The following is an 18,537-nucleotide window of genomic DNA, read 5'->3' on the forward strand; positions in this document are numbered from 1 at the left end:
GGGCTCTCTCTTATTTCTCTAAATGCGTCTTCTTCACAGCAGGTCTTGAGATATGTGAATGCAGATAGTATTTCTCTTGATTCTTAGAGTTATCACTCCGTAGAGAGCCTCTTCACTCCTTCCCCTCCTCTTATGTTCTCTCCTCCCTTCTCTTCTCTTTCTTCTCTCCCCTCTCTCCCGACGTCGCGTTGCCAGCTCTCTTCCATCTCCCTTCGTGAAGAATATATAAGAACATTTATCTTGACATAATGTTTTCTTCTGAGCCCAACTTGGTTCCGAGGGAGCTTTCTCACTTGTTCAACTTTCACAGTGATCAAGGACTTTGCCCCAGATCAACATCAGTTTACCCTTCTGAAGTTGTTCAGATCAGATGTTTTCCTATTCCCAGACTTTTATAATGTCTTGAGTTCTACAGAGTGCTTGAGGATTCGCAGTGGTGATCCTAGGTCACGGGCACACCGGAGGGGCCGGGAGGGCAATGAGTTCTTCTGCACCTGCAGAGGCACGTAAGCACTTACCAAGCCCTGTCTATGGGCTACTCAGTGGGTTTCCTAGAACCTGAGGTCATCCTAAGCGTGTGGAGCCAACCTCTTGCTCTGTTGATTTTTTTTCCTTATGTTCCAAAATAACGGTGCCCAGCAACAGAGACACCCGTGCTTCAAGAAAAGTTGGACATGTGTCCTCACCTTGTAAGAACACGGGTCCTTAATTGAAATTCAATGGAGGAAAAAATTCCTGACTTTTCCTCAGCTTCTCAAAGAATTGACAGCTAGTTCCTTTTAAGTTTTGTTTGTCACGCATGTATTTGACTCCAAAGGCAAAGTCAAGTCCGGAACTGAACCCATCATATTTCATATTCTTCTTCTTGTGTCTTCTATGTTCTTTTCATGCTTACAGATAACACCTCCCACCCAGTTCCTGTAACCCCGGTCTTTCCTCCCGCCCTGCTCTTTCATCTGAATTGTGCGACTTCCATGTCAGAAGCATCTTTCTGAGGCAGTCTCTTTTTCTTCTTCTTTCATGACTATTTACCACTTGAATTTCTCTCTCTTTGCTAGTCTCGCCTATATAAAGCTCTCTGTTGCTCCTCATTGCCTGGAAAATAAACCTCAAATGCGTTGTTTTCTTTTTCTGTTTTAGCATCTAAATCCCTGCCAAGTCCAGGCATTCCCTCTTCCAGCGAATGTTCAATGGCTCCTGCCCTGTGCCCTTGACCGTGCTCAGTATTTCTTCTTCTAGCTTCACCCCCACACAAGACTCCTTTATTCCCTGCGTCCTTGCTTACCCCAGTGCCTCTCCCCGCCAAACTCTTCTCATCCGCTCGGCCTGCAGAGCTTCTACTCACCTTCCAAGCCCAACACCACCTTCCTGCGAGATCTCTTCAACTCTGTAAGAGGCTTCATTCTTCTTACCTGAAGCTCCCCACCATTCTGCTCATATCTCTGTTCCAGAGGTTCTTCTGTGCATCTATCAATTGACTGACCAATTGACCTACTTATCTACTAACCTCTTTATTTAGCCGTCTTAGCTCTTGACTTAGTAAGGTTCCTTGTAGCAAGGAAACCATCTAAATTCATTTTTATGTTTCCAGCTCCAAGCTTTTATGGATAGCATATTTTAGAACATAACCAAAGAACAGAAACATGATGGGAGACAAACTGGCATGTTCTGTAGCTGAGTTATAGGAAGACGAAAGCAGCATTACAAGGGCAGTAGTTGAGAGTCCACCAACGGCGACACCGCCTCCTGGAGGTACTGGAGTGATTCGAGGAAGGCAGTAAAAGCTGGTATTTGTACTTTCCCTGGCTTATGAGCTAAAGTAGAAAAGTTTTAAATTGCCAGACATGCCCTGAGTAATTTTTTTTCCTGAAAAGGGGGCATTAGGCTAAATAAGCTTGGAAACCATGCTCTTGAGTCTAGACCCTAGAATGAGAAGGTCTAGGTTTCAATTGCAAATCAGCCGCTTTTAACTGTATGACTTTTTGCAACGTGTTTCACCTCTCTTACTGTCATTTCTTATCAATAAAATGGGTATAACAATAACACTTTTATAAGATGATTGTGGTACTAAAGCAAAGTTAGTGGATCAAGGCATATTATTTTTTCAATTTAAAATATTTTATAGTGTCTTTTGATAATTTACAAAGCAAATTAGGCTCCCGTTTAATCAGTTCTGAACATATTGTTCAATAACATTGGTTACATTTTTTAGATATTGTGTCAACATTCTCATTGTTTCAATTTTGGTTGTTCTATTTCCATAAATCTAGCTTCCCTACCCCTCCAGCCCCTCCACTTTTTCATCTTTGTTTGGTGTGAATGTTTAGCATTTGGTCTCGTACAGATGATTCTCTTTTCTACTTTTTATGGAACGTACCAATACTATGCACAAATGACTCTGCTCATTCTATGGGTGAGTCTCTGATTAGCTGAGTTCAAAACTTCAAGGGCTTCTCACAGGTACCTTCTCTCAAAGAATATGAGCTTCGTGCTGCAATTTCCTCCCATTCTATGCAAACTATTTTGGCGAGGGGTACACACAGAACTCTGGAAGCATTAGAGCAGGGAAATCTAGAGAAGTGGATGAAAGGGACAATGGTGAGAAAGATTCATTGGAAAACATGAAAGAAAGAAGAGGCAATCTTACTCAATGAAACTATTTCCACTGTAATCGCCATTCATAAAATTTATCACTTCAAATCTACATATTGTTCCCCTTAACTGTAGCCTGAGTTAATCAATCCATTGATTTTATAGTTACAGATAACTCAAAATAAATCCACACTGTGACAAGTGGAGCGAACTCAGGCACTGAGATCCCATAGCATAAAATTAAAACCACAGGACCAATACTATTACCCACTAGATTTAGAAAGAAATATTGTTGAGCTGAAGAGAAATCGAAGAATAGCTTGTTGACCACAGGAATATTAAAAATGTGTAAGTGAAAGGAAATCAAGAGTCAAGATTACTTTTCTCGGCTGGAATATTGAATTAACACTCTCACTCATCATCATCAAGTTGATTCTGATGTATAGTGACCCTAAAGGGCAGGGTAGAACTTCCCCTGTGGTTGTTTGACACTGTAAATCTTTACAGGAGTAGAAAGCCTCATCTTTTGCCCATGGAGCAGCTGGTGGTTTTGAACTACTGACTTTGTGGTTAGCAGCTCAATTTGTAACCCACCATGCCACCATGGCTCCCTGGCTTGACACTCAAACCAGAAAGACATAATCATTGCCACTGAGTCCATGCCAACTCAGAGCATCCTGACAGGACAGGGGAGAACTGCTCCAGTAGGGTTCAGAGAGGAGAAAACCTTATCTTTCTCTTGTGGAGCGCCTGATGGTTTCGAACTGCTGACATTGTGGCTAGCAACCCAAAGCATAACCGTTATGCTTCCAGGGTCCTGGCTTAATATTAGCAGAGTTGGTTAACTGCTGCCATAACTAGACCCCAAATCACAACGTTTTAACACAAACCAAACCTACTGACATTTAGTTGATCTTATTCATAATAACCCAAAGGGTTTCCATGGCTTTAAATCTTTCCAGCAGCAGACTGGAAAGATTTCTCCCCCGTAGAGCTGCTGGTGAGTTCGCCAAGCACTTGTGAGTTGGAGCTGATCCAGTCACCATCGTTTCGCCACTCTGCCACTAGGATTTCTTGACCTAACACAGCAAAAGTTTCTGTGTTTCCTTAAGTCACACTCCCATGCAATTTATCGGGAGGATTGAAAAGTGGAGATTGCTTCATGAAATCATTCAGGAGCGAGACTTTCCATTGAGTCACTCCGCCATTCCTTTGGGCCTCAGAATTCTCCATGGAATGCTGACAGACAAGGAAAGAAAACTAGCCCGGAGGAATGTCCCAGAGGGTCTGCGTGAGTTGGAATTGAATTGCAGTGGCATGTGCCACCACCACCAAATGACCAGAGGAATATATTTCTCCCTTAAAGAAATGAATACAATATTCAGGTGCATCATGGTGGAGCAGAAATATAAACTGTTGTCATCTCTTACTTAGCTATGTGTCCTTGACTAACACTAGCTCACTTCGACAGTGGGACTAAAACTTCTGGTATATATCTCCAAACAATTATGTTCATAACAAGTAACTTAACCCGCTCATCGTTCAGCCTCGCTCTGGTTTGTGCTTCCGGCCACGTCTTCAGAGGGGCATTTGGGTCTTTACTCCAGTTCTGTTTCCAAATGAAAGGCCAGAAGCCACAGAAGCTGGGGGAAGACATTCTATTGGCAATTGCAGAGATGCAGGTGGGAAAAGGAAACGTACATTGCTTCTCAAGGACCTGGCCTAGACTTGACCTACCATCATCCTGTTCACATTCCAATGTCCAAAGCAATGTCAACCAGCCAAATGCAGTATCCATGGGGAGGGGAAAAAACTCTAGCTGGACAGGTATGTGATTCTGCAAACATACATGTAAAAGGGTACATGATTCTGTTCGCCACACATACCTTTGTAAGACAGTAGTGATGGTTGCACAGTAGATTTAGGAAGTACCCAGCTCCATGACTGTCAGCCAGGCCCTGAGGGAGTAGAAACCATGACAGTGGTGATATGACAGATGGTAACATTGCATTCGGGTCATCCATCCTTGCTTTCAATATTTATATGCAAATAACATGTAGATCATATATTATTTTGCTAGCCACACACCTCCCTTGCATAATGCTAGCTTCCTATGCATGTTGCGTTGTTTGCATATGGGTGCTTCAATTTGCATATGTGGTAGGGGTAATTTGCATGTGGGAGAGGAATAAAAAATATGGTACTCTCAGCAGCTTAATACGTATCTGTCGGATTGGGGTGAAATTTTTGTTGCCACCGTTAGAAATGCATCAACAAACTGTGTTATAATCAGAGAAGGATGAGAATGAGGGACTGACTAGTAATTGGGAAACCCTGTTGAAGGTACTAAAAATGTTTGGTCCAAAAGAAGGATAGTCCATATAAAAAGTAAATGCATTGAAACAGTAGAAGGACTCTTGCATTGCAATGGACAAGAACTTGTAGAAGAGAATTCTCTTGGCGTCAAGTTGCTAGCGGGAAGCCCTGGCAGGCATCTGAGGGGAGAAGCATGCGTGGCCTGTGACATCAGCTTCCTGAGCAAAGACAAGCTCAGCAGGAGCGGAAGTGGGGTGAACAGGGCCAATGTCTCAGAAGTCTGAGAAGCAGACTGTTGGCTCAGGACAGACCCTTAGCCTCCCTTTCAGCTTCTTCTGATCTTGTCAATCTCCTGGTTTTCATTTCAATGTGCCCGCCATATTTTACACTGAGTCATCACCCACTCCGAGTCCCTGCACCCCACCCATCAGGGCAGGGTGGAACTTGCCAAAACATGAGCTCATCTTCCTCAAACTTGAGTCTCCCCTCCTCATGTCTCCCAATCAGTCTTAATTAAACTGTTTGAAAGCCACAGCTTTATTTTAATTAGAGCAAAATCGGGAAGATTAGAATGAAATTGGCCAATCATTGTTTATGGGCCGTTGTTTTGGGAACACAGCAGGCTGCTAAATTACTTCCATGCCACGCTTCTTGAGGTTTTTGTTCAGACAGTGAGAGGGAGTGGGGCTTGAGGACCTCATGGGCGGGCGAGCCTCATCTCTGTTCTTGTGCCTCTAGAGTAACGAAGGGGGCAAAGACACTATTGAACCAAATGACTTGGGAGTGAAAGCGGGGCCGAAGCTTTTCTGTGTGGGCACTTCTCCCAGCCACAGTGGTAACCACGATAAAAGGGTAACCTGGGATGTGTGACCAGGACATTCAATGGTTCCTGAAATTGAACCCACCTCATGGACCAAGTGCAACCGAAACTCACTGCCACTGAGTCAGTGCCGACGCATAGTGGCCCGATGGGACCGGGCAGAACTGCCCTTGGGCGTTTCTAAGACTGTAATTCTTCTACACAGGAGTAGAAAGCGCTTTCTCTCACGTGCTGCTGATGGTTCCCAACTGCACACCTTGTGGATCACAGTGCAATGCAGAACCACGACACCACCAGGGCTCATAAGTTATGCGGACTGGGTTCTTCTCAAACTCTGCCTCTACCTTTGCCGCTGAGGCTCGGAGCTGGTCACTTCTCTCGGTTTCTCTATAACCTAGAACAGGTGAATTGTTGAGTAATGCGCTTGCCATTTCCTCTCTCCTGAGGTCCCTGTATGGATAAACTAGTTGAGTGTGCGTGAACATGGTTTGTGACTTAAAAATGTACAAATAAACCCTCCAAACCTAAGGACAGCAGCATGCCAATATATAAGAGATTATGGTTATTATTATCATTTCTTTTTATAGCTCAGATTAATCTTGTCTGATTCATTACAGCAGTAAAGGTTCTAATAGCCAAGTGCATTACAGTAGTGTGTGTTGTTGAGATAGGAATCTCCACTTGATGTGATGTGTCTAGATATATAGCTTTCTGTGCAGGAGCCAAAGTATGAGATATAGCCTCAGTTCCGAAAATGTCCAGAGGGAGAACGCGAACTCATTGTAGCTGAGTCACTGAGGTGAACAACCAGCATGCCTTTGGCTTTGGCTAGTCTTGTTCATGTGAGTTTTTCCAAGATGAAGAATGTCAACTCTGGGACAAGGGAAAGATCCTAATTTCTTAGCTTGGTGGATGGAGCTCTGTGCACTGGCTGGGTGGAAGGATGAAGAGAAGGCTCTTCAGGAAAAGCAGCGATGCATCAGGACCCAGCAGTACTATTCAAACTCCCACGTCAAAGCAGCAACTTTCCACGAGAAAGGTAGCTTCTACACCGAAGATGCTTGTCTACTGGCTGGTCTGTGAGCATTCCCTGACCCTGAGTCTTTGGTTGACAGGTCAGGTGGACAAAGGAATGTCACCGGAAAATGACAAGAAAATTATTCCTGTCCTTGGCTTTGGACAAACCCATCTTTTTTGCTCTGAAGTTCTTAGTTTATTCATCAGCCTGTCCTGGGTCTTCCTTCATTTAAAAAAAATGAAACCCAGCCATAGATTTTCTTACAAGTCTGGTGCATCCCACGACAAGTACTTAGAGAATGGTAGCTCAGTCACTTTCAGGCCTGCAGTCTCTCAATGTCCATTAAAGTGTGGGGGGTGGGGGTGGGGCTAGCGGTAGGGGTGGGGGTGTACGTGGTGGTGGTGAATGCTTTTAAGGAGAGCTTGTTGTAACCAATCAGGAAGATCAAAACTAGGGAATGGTAACATTTTCTATCCTGCCTTCGATTACAAAGCAGCTTTGGGGACTGGGCACGCTGGGCCTCGTGGATGCCTTGGGACTCACTCCCACCTCTCCAAGAGCCCCGGAGCCTATTCTGAGAAACCCCACCTGAGTGAGCAGATGATTGGTTGGCACTGCAGGAAACAGCATTGATCACCTCCGCAGAATCCAGCCCGGAGTCTAACTCCGGAGGAACAAATGGCTCCAAACGCGCCGGGGGACACTGACGCTTGAATAGGACGATGCCAAGCCTGCAGGAGGCCAGAGCAGCGGAGAGAGTCTACAGAAAATGTGACTTTGTCAAGGACACTCACACCAGTGGCCTTGGAATCAGGCCTGAGCATCCTTCCCGCACAGAGATGGAAAGATGTCGATTAGAAGCCTCGTACCGGAATCATCAGGCTCACAGGAAGAGATCGCACTGCACTCGCCCACATTTTCGACCGTCACATTCATTGTTTGTAGAGTTCAGCTTCAAGGGAGTATCTGTAGTTTTGCTTTTGTTTTGAAACCAGGGACATTTTTTTTTTCAGACTTCTCAGGGCGGCGAGCTTCACGGGTACTGAATAGCTCATCGTGGAGCCAGCTTGAGCTCTCAGTGTACAAACGCAGGCAGGAGTGCTTCCATGTGCAGCTGCGGGAGCTCGCACCTGGGAGGGAAAACCCCAGCCGTGCCTTTCCGGAGGCTGCTGTTAGCGGGAGCCCTGCGAGGCTGGCACGGGGGTGGGGGTGGGGGGTGCTTGCTGACTGATTCCTGGTTGACCTGGTGTAGGGTGGAGAAACCCAGTGTTGCTGAGTGGCTGGTGACCCCACAGTCAGTAGCCATGACTTGAACATAAGGAATGCCATATAGTCTCCATGATTTGCATTGTGGTGCCGGAGAAGAATATGGAAAGCCCCAGGGATGGCTAACAGGACAAATAGATCTGTCTTGGAAGAAGTCCAGCCAGAGTAGTCCTCAGAGGCATATGCTGAGACTTCATTTTACATACTTCGGACATGTTGTCAGGAGAGACCAGTCCTTGGAGACGGACATCATGTCGCATGAAGTAGTGGGGCAGCAAAGAAGAGGAAGGTCCTGAAGGAGATGGACTGAGCCTGTGGCTGCAAAAGTGTGTGCAAGCATCAGACCAGTTGTGAGGATGGCAGGACTGCGCCATGTTTTGTTCTGTTGGACAGAAGGTCACTGTGGGTTGGAACTGACTCAATGGCTCTTAACAACAAAACCATATAGTCTCTTGCTATTGCTACCGGGGACCCTTTTGTTTCAAACCTAGAGCTGGCCCATTCCCAAAGCCCTGCTGAAGCTCCTGGTACTTGATGCTGGGCATGGATGTGGTCCAGTTATCCTATTGTAGGGCCCCTTTAGATTCTGGGGAGACCCCTGAACTCATATACAACAAACAGAATAGTTTATCGGTCCCCTGGAACATTAGTATTAGTTTGGAACAAAGATAATTATAATCATATAGGTACTCCTTGCTGTGATAGTTAGGTTTTGTGTCAACTGGGCTGGGCCGGGATTCTCAGTCATTTGGCAGGAATTCTCAATGAAGTGATCTAACACAATGTAATCAACTTCATGTTGGGATCTATTCTAACATAATCAACTCTGTGATCAGCCAGTAGTTGTGGTTGAGTGCAGCCCTTTTGATCAGATCACACTCTTGATGGAACTGGAAGAAAGCATGTTTGGGGTGTGGCCTTCTCCTTTCTCAGCAGGCTCTGTGGGAGACCTTGTCACTTCTGTGGGTCTGGATCCTACATCTGGTTTGTTGACCTGCCGCCATATTGTCTGCTGATCCCAGGAACCATCAGTTTACTACTGCCTCTAAATTGATTCAGCTTTGCATCCACCAGCAGGTCTTCCTGCTTCATCTTCCTATTTTGTGGTTCATTTACCCCTGTAGCTACACGAGCCAGGAGAAACTTTCACTTTGATATCTGATCCACTGACTTGCACCTGATTAGACTTTCTCACTGCTGTAACTCTGTGAGCTATTGCTTGATGTAAATTTATTTCTATATACATCAACAAAGAAGTCCCTCTGCTTTTGCTTCTCTATAGAATTCAGCCTAACACACCTGATTTTCAAAAAATTTGCTTTTGCACTTCAATTTTATGAAAGACCTATATTAGTACTTATGTTTGCTAGCCAAATGAAAATTCAGAAGATTTTATTATTCTTTTACCCAAAAATGAAAAATGTGAAACTTGCATTCAAAAATGTCCACAGAGTGCGCTGCTAAAGAGGCAGCGTGCAAGCTTCTTCCCTGGAAAGTACCTTCAGCATCAGGCCACCATGACTTTGAAGTGGGTCTGTGAGCACTATATCTTATGTTATTGTAGGTGCTGTGTGTCATTTAGTATGATTTGCCTGCTTATGGTTTTGTGCCTGGGAATAATCCAAAGGTTTCCTCATAGGAGGAAACACAGGAAGGAAGTGGGATGCATGATGGTACATGGCAGGGAATGCAATGAATGACACGAAACAAAATGTATATGAATTGTTGATTGTAAAACCGATGATGTGTTCTGTAAACCTTCACCCAACTCACAACAAAAGTGTTAATAAAAATGTTTTCTGCTATAAATTCATGGGAATCATTTCTTTGCTTTACACCATTTTGGCTTTATGAACGGTTTCATAGGAACACTCTAAGTTTGGATAGTGGAAGCGACATATTAGTGTGTGAAAAACTAATATGAAGGATGAGGACTTGTATAGATACATACACATCCCTAGACAGTTCAAATAGAGAATGCTCTCAATTACTAACCAAAAGGTTGAAAGATCAAGTCCACCTGGGGGAAAAAAGTTATCTCTTTCTGAGAAACCAACCCTCGAAAGCCTACGGAGCATGGTTTTATTCTGATACACACCAGGCTGTCACATAAGTCAGAGATGACTTGATGGCAGCTGCTTTCTGATTTAATACGTTTATAGACAGAGAAATCTGGACCATGCCCTTTCTCAACTTGGTTCTCATTATTTTTAATCATGTTCACGGGTATGCGGACCCTTTGGCAGGAACATATATGGTTCATTTTGCATTCTATGAAATGGAACATTGGCCAAATCCCCAATCAGTGAAAGCAGTTAGCTGAAGCATCTTTTTGCAGTGCAGTGGGAATCGTCTGCAGGGAAGTCCACACTGAAGGTCTGAAGGTTCGCCCTCGGGTTTGATCTGTGAGCCTTTTAGGTAATGAGTCCGCTTGTTCCACACGCACTTGCCATGGAGATGATGCCCCCATTCGTAATGTTTGCTTTTTCTGACTGTTTACTGTGCGACAAACACCGTGGGAGAAGATTTTAGGAGAAATGGCTAAATGGAAATCGAGATTTACTTGCTGTCTTAATTGAAACAAGGATGATGGCTTAATTGAAACCGCGTGGGTTACTCTAATTGCTCTATGCAAACGATCCTTTTCCTCGGACTCCCTGGGCTGGCCTCCTCTGGTCTGAGCAGCCTCGTTCATTTGTGCCGTGTGGCATGTGCACAGGGTTGTCAATGCACACTGCAATAAGAAAGAGATCGGCAAGGACCACTTGAATGTTTCTTTGAGTTCTAACAGCCCAGCGGAAGTTCCCTCTTGATAGTCGTGTGATTTTACTCACTTACCCAGGTAAATTGCTTACTTCTCTGAGCTTTTATTTCCTCATTTGAACGTATTTATTGGTTTGAATGAAGCATATGCTTTTTTAAGACTGCTTCTGAACACGAGATAATGAAGAGCCATTCAAAGTGCAACGCTCCAAACTTGCCGTTGCTTTTGGAGAAGTTCAAGTGTGCATATGATGCGTGTGGCAGACTCGTACCACACCCGGTGCAGCGGGATGGAGTTGCTGAGTAGCAGCATTTGTATATAGCACACAGAAGAGTCTGAAGGCCAGTCCTCCAGTCGCCGAGCTTTGGAGTGTGGTTACAGCAGAGCACGACGTCCTTGAAAGATGTTCACCAAAGACAATACAAGATGATCCAGACTTGCTTTAATAATGCAACAGAATATGCCAGAAGTGCCATGATTTATATAAGCAAACTTCATGCACCAAACAGTGGCCATCAATGACATTTTTATAGCTATAGCCAAATTTTCCTTGTGCTATAGTATACATATTCAGAAATGGTCTACCTTCCTTCCGGTTCATTTGGTAATTGATTATAGTGTCTATTTATTCTATCCTTGCAACCATCTTTTTTCTAAAATCAAGATGTTGATAATTTTCAAACAATGGAAAGGTTAGAAGAGCTAAGGCATCGACTTGGAGTGACTGGGAGAATTACTCGCTCAATGAAGATACATTGAACATCTGATCTGTGTTCTTATGCTGGGGATATAAATCTGAGTTAGACAGAAAGAGAAAAGAAAAGAAAGAAAGAAAAGAAAATCCCAGTCACCCAAATGCATATTCACATGGAAGAGAAAGGCAGTGACCAGGAGAAATGACTGACCAACTGAAAAATGGCCAGGCGAACAGAGCCTGGGGACAGGGTGCACTTTTGGATAGGATTATCAGAGAACATTTCTCTAAGAAGGTTGACAAGTGTGGAATATGACTCTCAAAGTTTGCTTATTGTGTTTCATTTAAGTAGGACCCACCTCTGTGCTAAGGTAAACTTTCCTTATAACCAGGGCCTTTGATCATGGATGAAATAGTGGGAAATTGAAGACTGCTTTATCATTTATTTCCTAGCAATCTAAATATTAAGATAGAAATCCTTTATTAGTTAACATCTAAACATAGCCTACCCCAAAGGAGGAAGCCTGGGTTTGATGACCCTGGTTTATTTTTTTAATCAGATTTTATGATCCTCCCCAATGCAATTATCGCTTAGCCAATGAGGGGATTCTACTTCCCAACCAGCCAGTTGGAACCGAGATCCAACAACTATTTTTTTTTATTCTTCAAGGAGATTTGGGACAGAAAACATTTTTGATAAATACCGCATGCTTTAATTAAAATTTAGCATTCCCTGCTCAAAGGAAATCACTAATCATGCATTATTATGAACCTGCTTAGATAAATAAAGCCACACAGCGGGAAGTTTTAAAGACTTCATGGGAACCATGAATTATTCTCCACTCCTTTTCCTTTGCTTCTTTAGTAATGTTTGGTGAATGTCCTTTCTCTCCTCTCTCCAGTGGAGGGACACTACAGCCTCCAGTTGAGCATAAATGTTCCCTTATTTATTTATAATTCTTTAATTTCTCTGCAGTTCTGTAATTTACATTCCATGGACTCTGAAATTTGACCGAGGCTTCGCCCTGCCCGCAGGGGCAGAGTCGGGGTGGGTGAAGGATCGTGAAGACTCTATTCTGTGGCTTACACAGTTGGCTCTGAACCAAACGGTCAGCAGTCGGGATCTCCCAGACACTCCTCAGCTCTCTGCTGCTCTGGAAAGATTTACAGGCTCTGAGACCCTAGGGAGTAGCTCTACAATCTTCTACAGTGTCACCACGAGTCAGACTCGCCTGGAAGGCAGTGAGCTTTTTGGTTTGGGTAAGGCCAGAGAGGTGGTCCTCACCAGCAAAATCTGGGAGACAATGGAAAACTTGTACTTTAAAAAAATCTGTATATGTTTACATATATACATGTTACACATATAATGTGTACACATATGTGATATATACACAAATGTAGAAAGGGGAACTGTAAGGAGACTAAAGAACTGATACCTTGAGTTATGGTGTTGCCCAAGAATATGGAGTGTCCTTTGGATTGCCAGAAGAATGAAACCATCTGTCTGAGAGGTATAGTCAGAGAGCCCCTTAAAAGGTGGCAAGACTTCATTTCACCTGTCTGGGAGATGTTCTCAGGAGGCACTAGTGCCCGGACAGGACATCATGCCTGTAGGGGACCGGAGCGCAAGAGAAAGAGCCTCAGTGAGATGGCAGAGGCTCAAACTGGCAATGACTATAAGGCTCACTCAGGACTGGGGAGAGCTTCATTCTATTGTACACAGGGTCATGATGGATTGTTGGCACTGAACAACAACAACATATACATGTGTGGGTGTTTATGTATAATACATATGTATATACATTTATTCTTATGCAAATAATCCATGCTGGCTATATTTGTTTGATCATACCCTCTCCCTAAAAAATATTTTTGTAAGTTCTGCTGCTACACTAGTTTTTCCCCTGTTGCTTATATATATTTTATATGTTGTTTTACCCAGACATGCACACGCACACGCACACACACGCACGACCATTTTGTTAATCTGACTCACAATGGCCCATATGCCACCTATACTTAAGAATGCCGTTAGTAATGTTTGTACAATTCTTCTTGATATGATTGAACTATTGACTCAAATTGTACAATATTTGTATTTTGTGCCAATAAACCTGTTTTTAAGGAGACTGTGCTTAGAGCAGTAAAATTCAATCTTATTAAATCCTGACCCTTGAATTTTTTAGAGTTATGTATGTTAATACACAAAAAAACACTTTTGTCTCATGTCAAAGCAGAATAGTTTTCTTAAGAAAAAGTGCTCTGTGAATGTTTGTCTTAGGAGCTGACCTCACTGGTGTGTGTGCTTGATTTCATTGTGCACCATGTTTTCTTGAAACAAACAGACACACTTTGATTATTCAGACTTGAGTGTGACAGACATTTTCTAAAAAAGAAGAAAGAGGTAGACCTGTTTTTATTGCCAATGATAATATTTAAGCTTTCAAAACAAAATTTGAAGTGCTTGTATTTGCAGGTTGTGCACTTGACTTCAAAGTATTTAAAGTTTTTCTTTCTGATAACGTTCGTGGTTGTACTCTCAATGTGACTTGTGATATTATATGGAGAGGTATCAAAATGGGGTGTATCTGTGTAACTCATTGACCCTGTTTCTCATATGACCAAAGTATGATGTTATCAAATTAAGCAGGGTAAAAAGATCCATTCTTAGTTCAACCTAGCCCAACAGAATCTTTGCAATATCAGTGAATGAAAATTTTACTGATGTAGTCTCAGATTTGCTTTAAGAAACTCATTTGTGGAATTTCACATTGTACCAAAGAGGAACACCCACACTTAGCAGAAAAGGCTGCTAAGATACCCCTTCCCATTCGACTGAATTATCTCTCTGAGGCCACACTTTCTTCTTATGGTTTGACCAAAACAACCTTCGCAAGCATTAAATTCAGAGGCAAATGTGAGACTGCAGCTGTCTTCTACTAAGCCAGATATTAAAGAGATTTGCAAAAATGCAAACCAATGCTAAATTGGTTTTCCTTCCAAACACGTGTTTTTCAAAAAATGTTATTTATGTTCATCCCATGGGCTTCTCATTGTCTTTAAATGACATAATACCTAAATAAATTTCAAATGTCTCAGCTCTAATTTCTAAAATGGTAAGTCCCAGGAGCTATATACACATAGACTAATATGGGGGCCTCGATCATTTTTAAGACAGGAAGGGCCCCTGACACCTAAACTTTGAAAGCTGTTACTTGAGACCCAACTTCTGGCTTTACAGTTGAGTAAACTCAGGCCAGGATAGGTGATGGATCGCTTCCATAAGGTGCCAATTGCGGCTAGACCAGATCTCTGCAAACTACTATTCCGTTGATTCTTCTGCACTGCTAAATATGACTGGGGACCCTGGTGGGGCAATGGTAAGGGCCTGGCTGTTAACAGAAAGGTAAATGGTTCAAATCCACCAGTCACTCTATGGAAGAAGGCGTGGTAGGCTGTTTCCACAAAGATGCACAGCCTGGGCAACACTGTAGGGCAGTCCCGCACGGTCCTTTAGGGTTTATAGGCTTCAGAATCGATACAATGGAATTTGGGTTGCGTTTTGAAGCACCTCCATATGAATAATAAGATATTCTCCGATGAACAAGTTGAGGGGGAGTCAACTCTGACGAAGGACAGCTAGCAATGGGCTACCCCGCAGCCTGGGAATAAATGAGCCTCTAAGAAGGCAGGAGGCGAAGAGGATGGAGGGGCTGGTGTCTCCATCAGGCTGAGGGGACAAGAGGCGTGACAAGTTGAGGAAGAGCAGTATCTACTTCACATGGTAGGCCTCGTTTTCAGACACACACCACACTTCTCCTTACCTCTTGCGTCTATCCCTAGGGAGTTTGCCCGGTGGAAAGTAAACAGCCTGGCTCTGGAAAGGAAGGACTTTTTCAGTTTGCCGTTGCCTCTCGCCCCAGAGTTTATCCGGAACATCCGCCTCCTGGGCAGGAGACCTAACCTACAACAGGTTACGGAAAACCTCATCAAAAAGTACGGCACTCACTTCTTGCTTTCCGCCACCCTTGGAGGTAAGAAACACATGGTCCCACACTTATATGTCCCCCCAATCAGTAAACATAATTTTAAGACCCATCAAATGTAGACCCGACCACCTGCCTGGGCCTTTTGTTCTTCTAGGGCTATTACTGCAGGAGAGGTTGCTTGCTTTCTGGTGTGTAGTGGAGAACCGGTCAGGAGCCCTAGGGCCATAGTGGATGACGTGCTGGGCCGCTGACCCCAAGGCCAGCCCTTCGAAAGCCCAGACACCCCACCGAAGAAAAGAGGGTTTCTCCTCCTTTCAGGAGGTGCAGTCTGGGAAACCCACAGGGGCAGCTCTACTCTGTCCTGTAGGGTCACTCCGAGTCAGAATCGACTTGATGGCAATGAGGGGTTTGTTTGTTTGTTTGTTTGTTTTGAATGAGTTCAGTTCTTGACTTCAAAATCCACCCCAAAGCCTGGAGACTTACTCACAAGCCACCTGCTGAGGAAGGGCAGGGTTTGAGGAGGTTGGGGATCAACATGCGTTTACCAAGCATGTGCCAGCAGGGGGCGCGCCCAGGTTTCCTTCTACTGAACAGTCTAACCCCGAGGCTTCTCCATCGCCTGATATTTGCTGGCTACAGTTACCAGATTCATAGACAAACATCTTTTAAAAGCAGATGCTGTGGCGTTCCCGACCCATGCTTCCTCTCTATAAGGATCGGTCACCAGTTAAGCCACTTCCAATGTGTTCAAAAGTCTAGGCTTGATGGGGGTGGGGGGTGGGGATGGGGCAACAGGTGGTGAGGACCCAGAGCAGAATCAGAAGTTCTGAAAGGCATGCTCTCTCCTCCCCCTGGGAAGACGAAGGTAGACTTTAGTGTAAGATTTAGTTTGCTGTCTGGGGATAACAAGAAGCTCCTGAAAGTTTCGGTCAAGTTCCCTGATTTGATGGGGAGGATGAAGCTGAGCTTCCAGGCATTTGCCCTTTCTGCAGGAGCAGAAATAGGGTTAGGGACTGCTCATAACCCACTGGAGAGGGAGAATTCTGTCTTCCCCAAGGAGGGAGATTGCCAGACATGGAGATCAACAGAGCTTTGGGAGACTTAAAGCACTGTGGGTAAGAAAGGAAGTCTGCCAGGCAATGAAGCCGAAGCTGGCTCCACTGTGGGGAAAGAGGGTAATCACAGGGCAGTTGGCTCCCTCGTGGTTCTGATTATCCTAACCAAGGGTTTCCTGTTATTATGCATATGGGACTAGTGAGCAGAGACCACATTAATGAACTTATGTTGTTTTCTCTAGGAGAAGAATCGTTGACAATATTTGTGGACAAGCGGAAGCTGAGTCGGAGGACAGAAACGGGAGGAGGTGTCCCTGTGGCCGTGGGCAGTGGGAACAGCTCTACCGTGTCCCTGGAGACCCTGCATCAGTTGGCAGCCTCCTACTTCATCGACAGAGAGAGCACGCTGCGACGGCTGCATCATATCCAGATAGCCACCGGGGCCATCAAGGTAAAGACCTGAGAGACACGAGCAGGGCAGACGTGGGGAGGGGGGATCTGAGAGGTTCTCAGATCCTGGGGGACGCCCACAGCCTTCGATGCCAGGCCTGCCTGAACTGAGAGTGAAGGGCACCTAATGGAAGGTACAATTGATCCTTCCATGTGGCCTGGCTTGCCCATTCTACAGCATCCAGCTGTGTAACACCTGCATCTACTCATGTGCATGCACTCGGCTCCCGCTGAGCGACTGCAGTGGAAAAGACAGACAAGAGCACTCCCTGCTCTCAGACAGGTTCTTTTCTAGAGGGAGGTGAGGAGAATAAGCTGTTTTTTAAAAATCAAAGACATTTCAAATAACGATAGAAAGAAAAGAGTGAGAAGGTCCAGATTTCCTGGGGAGAGAGGCGGGGCAGCTGATGGGAGCTCTCTGGACCAGGAGAAAGCGTGCTGTGTGTAGATCTGGCAGAGGGAGCAGCACATGCGAGGCTCTGAGGAAAGACCCAGCGGGGCGCCCTGGTGGGACGCAGGCAAGAACGGTGAGGCACTTGCAGTAGATGCGGTGGACGAGTCCTCTGGGGCTAGACCGCATGCTTGTGGCAGGCAGTGCTCATAGAATGGAAATCGTCGGAGAGTTTTAAGCAGGGGAGTCGTGTGTTGTGTGCATATAAGTCGTGCACTTATAATAACAGGTATGACCCCACCGCTGTTCTATTACATCAAGACACTTTCTAGGAAAGTGCGTGTCGGGAGAGAAAATGAGTGAAAACGCAACGCGAAGGGCTGCTGGCTATGCCTTTCCTCCGAGTACCCGGCTGGGCTGCAGAGTGCAAGTGAGCCTTGTCTCTTAGCCCATCGCAAAGGGAGCATGATTTTCCCATCAATTTCCCAGCCAATAGATATTTATTGAGCGCCTGTGTGTCAGACAAGATTCTGGTTTGAGGAAATACAAGAGCGAACAGAACAAAGCGCCCTGCCCTCATGGAGCTTAAACGCTAGTGGCAGAGACATAATTAGATAAATGGGTGCTATCAGGTGGTGATTAAAGGTATGAAAAGATAAGGGCTGGTGAGGGGATAGAGAGTGACAGAACATTGTACTTTGGAGGAGGCCTGTCTGAAGAGGCCGAATGAAGGGAGGGAGTGAACCCGTGGACTCTTGACTGACTGCGTTTTAGCAGAGAGAACAGCAATTTCTGAAGTCCCGAGATCGGCGTGTGTCTGATATGTTATAGGAAGCCCGAGGAAGGCAGTGCTGAAATGGAGTAAAAAGACAGTGGGGAGTTGAGTGGGAGATGAGGCTACAGAGGTGGGAGGAGCCAGATCAAGAAGGGTCTTCCTAAGTAAGGAGGAGGGCAGAAGAAGGGTACCTTCTAGAACAATGTCAGTGGTTAAAGTGAGGAACAATAGTGGGTTGGGAAAAGGAAGTGGCGCACAGGTGGGGAGAAATTAGAAAGTTCAAAATATAACTCAACGGTAGAACTTGAAGTTTAACCTAAAAGATTGGAAGAAAGAAAGCACAAATAAATAGAAGCTTTTCTTTTGGCCAGAGAAATCAGATAAACCATGATTTCACTTACTGAGAG

At 44.6% G+C, this 18,537-nt stretch overlaps 1 protein-coding gene across 1 annotated transcript in view; it reads left to right on the forward strand.

Moving 5' to 3' along the window:
* The window catches only part of BRINP2 (BMP/retinoic acid inducible neural specific 2), a 63,934-nt gene that overhangs the window by 20,623 nt on the left and 24,774 nt on the right, over positions 1 to 18,537 (forward strand). Inside the window, exons 2-3 of the mRNA XM_075540488.1 lie at positions 15,314 to 15,504; positions 16,757 to 16,965. Coding sequence (XP_075396603.1) covers positions 15,314 to 15,504; positions 16,757 to 16,965 — 400 coding nt within the window. The remainder of the gene's footprint in view (positions 1 to 15,313; positions 15,505 to 16,756; positions 16,966 to 18,537) is intronic.

Source organism: Tenrec ecaudatus, chromosome 1 (genome assembly GCF_050624435.1).
Source record: "Tenrec ecaudatus isolate mTenEca1 chromosome 1, mTenEca1.hap1, whole genome shotgun sequence".
Classification (NCBI taxonomy): domain Eukaryota; kingdom Metazoa; phylum Chordata; class Mammalia; order Afrosoricida; family Tenrecidae; genus Tenrec; species Tenrec ecaudatus.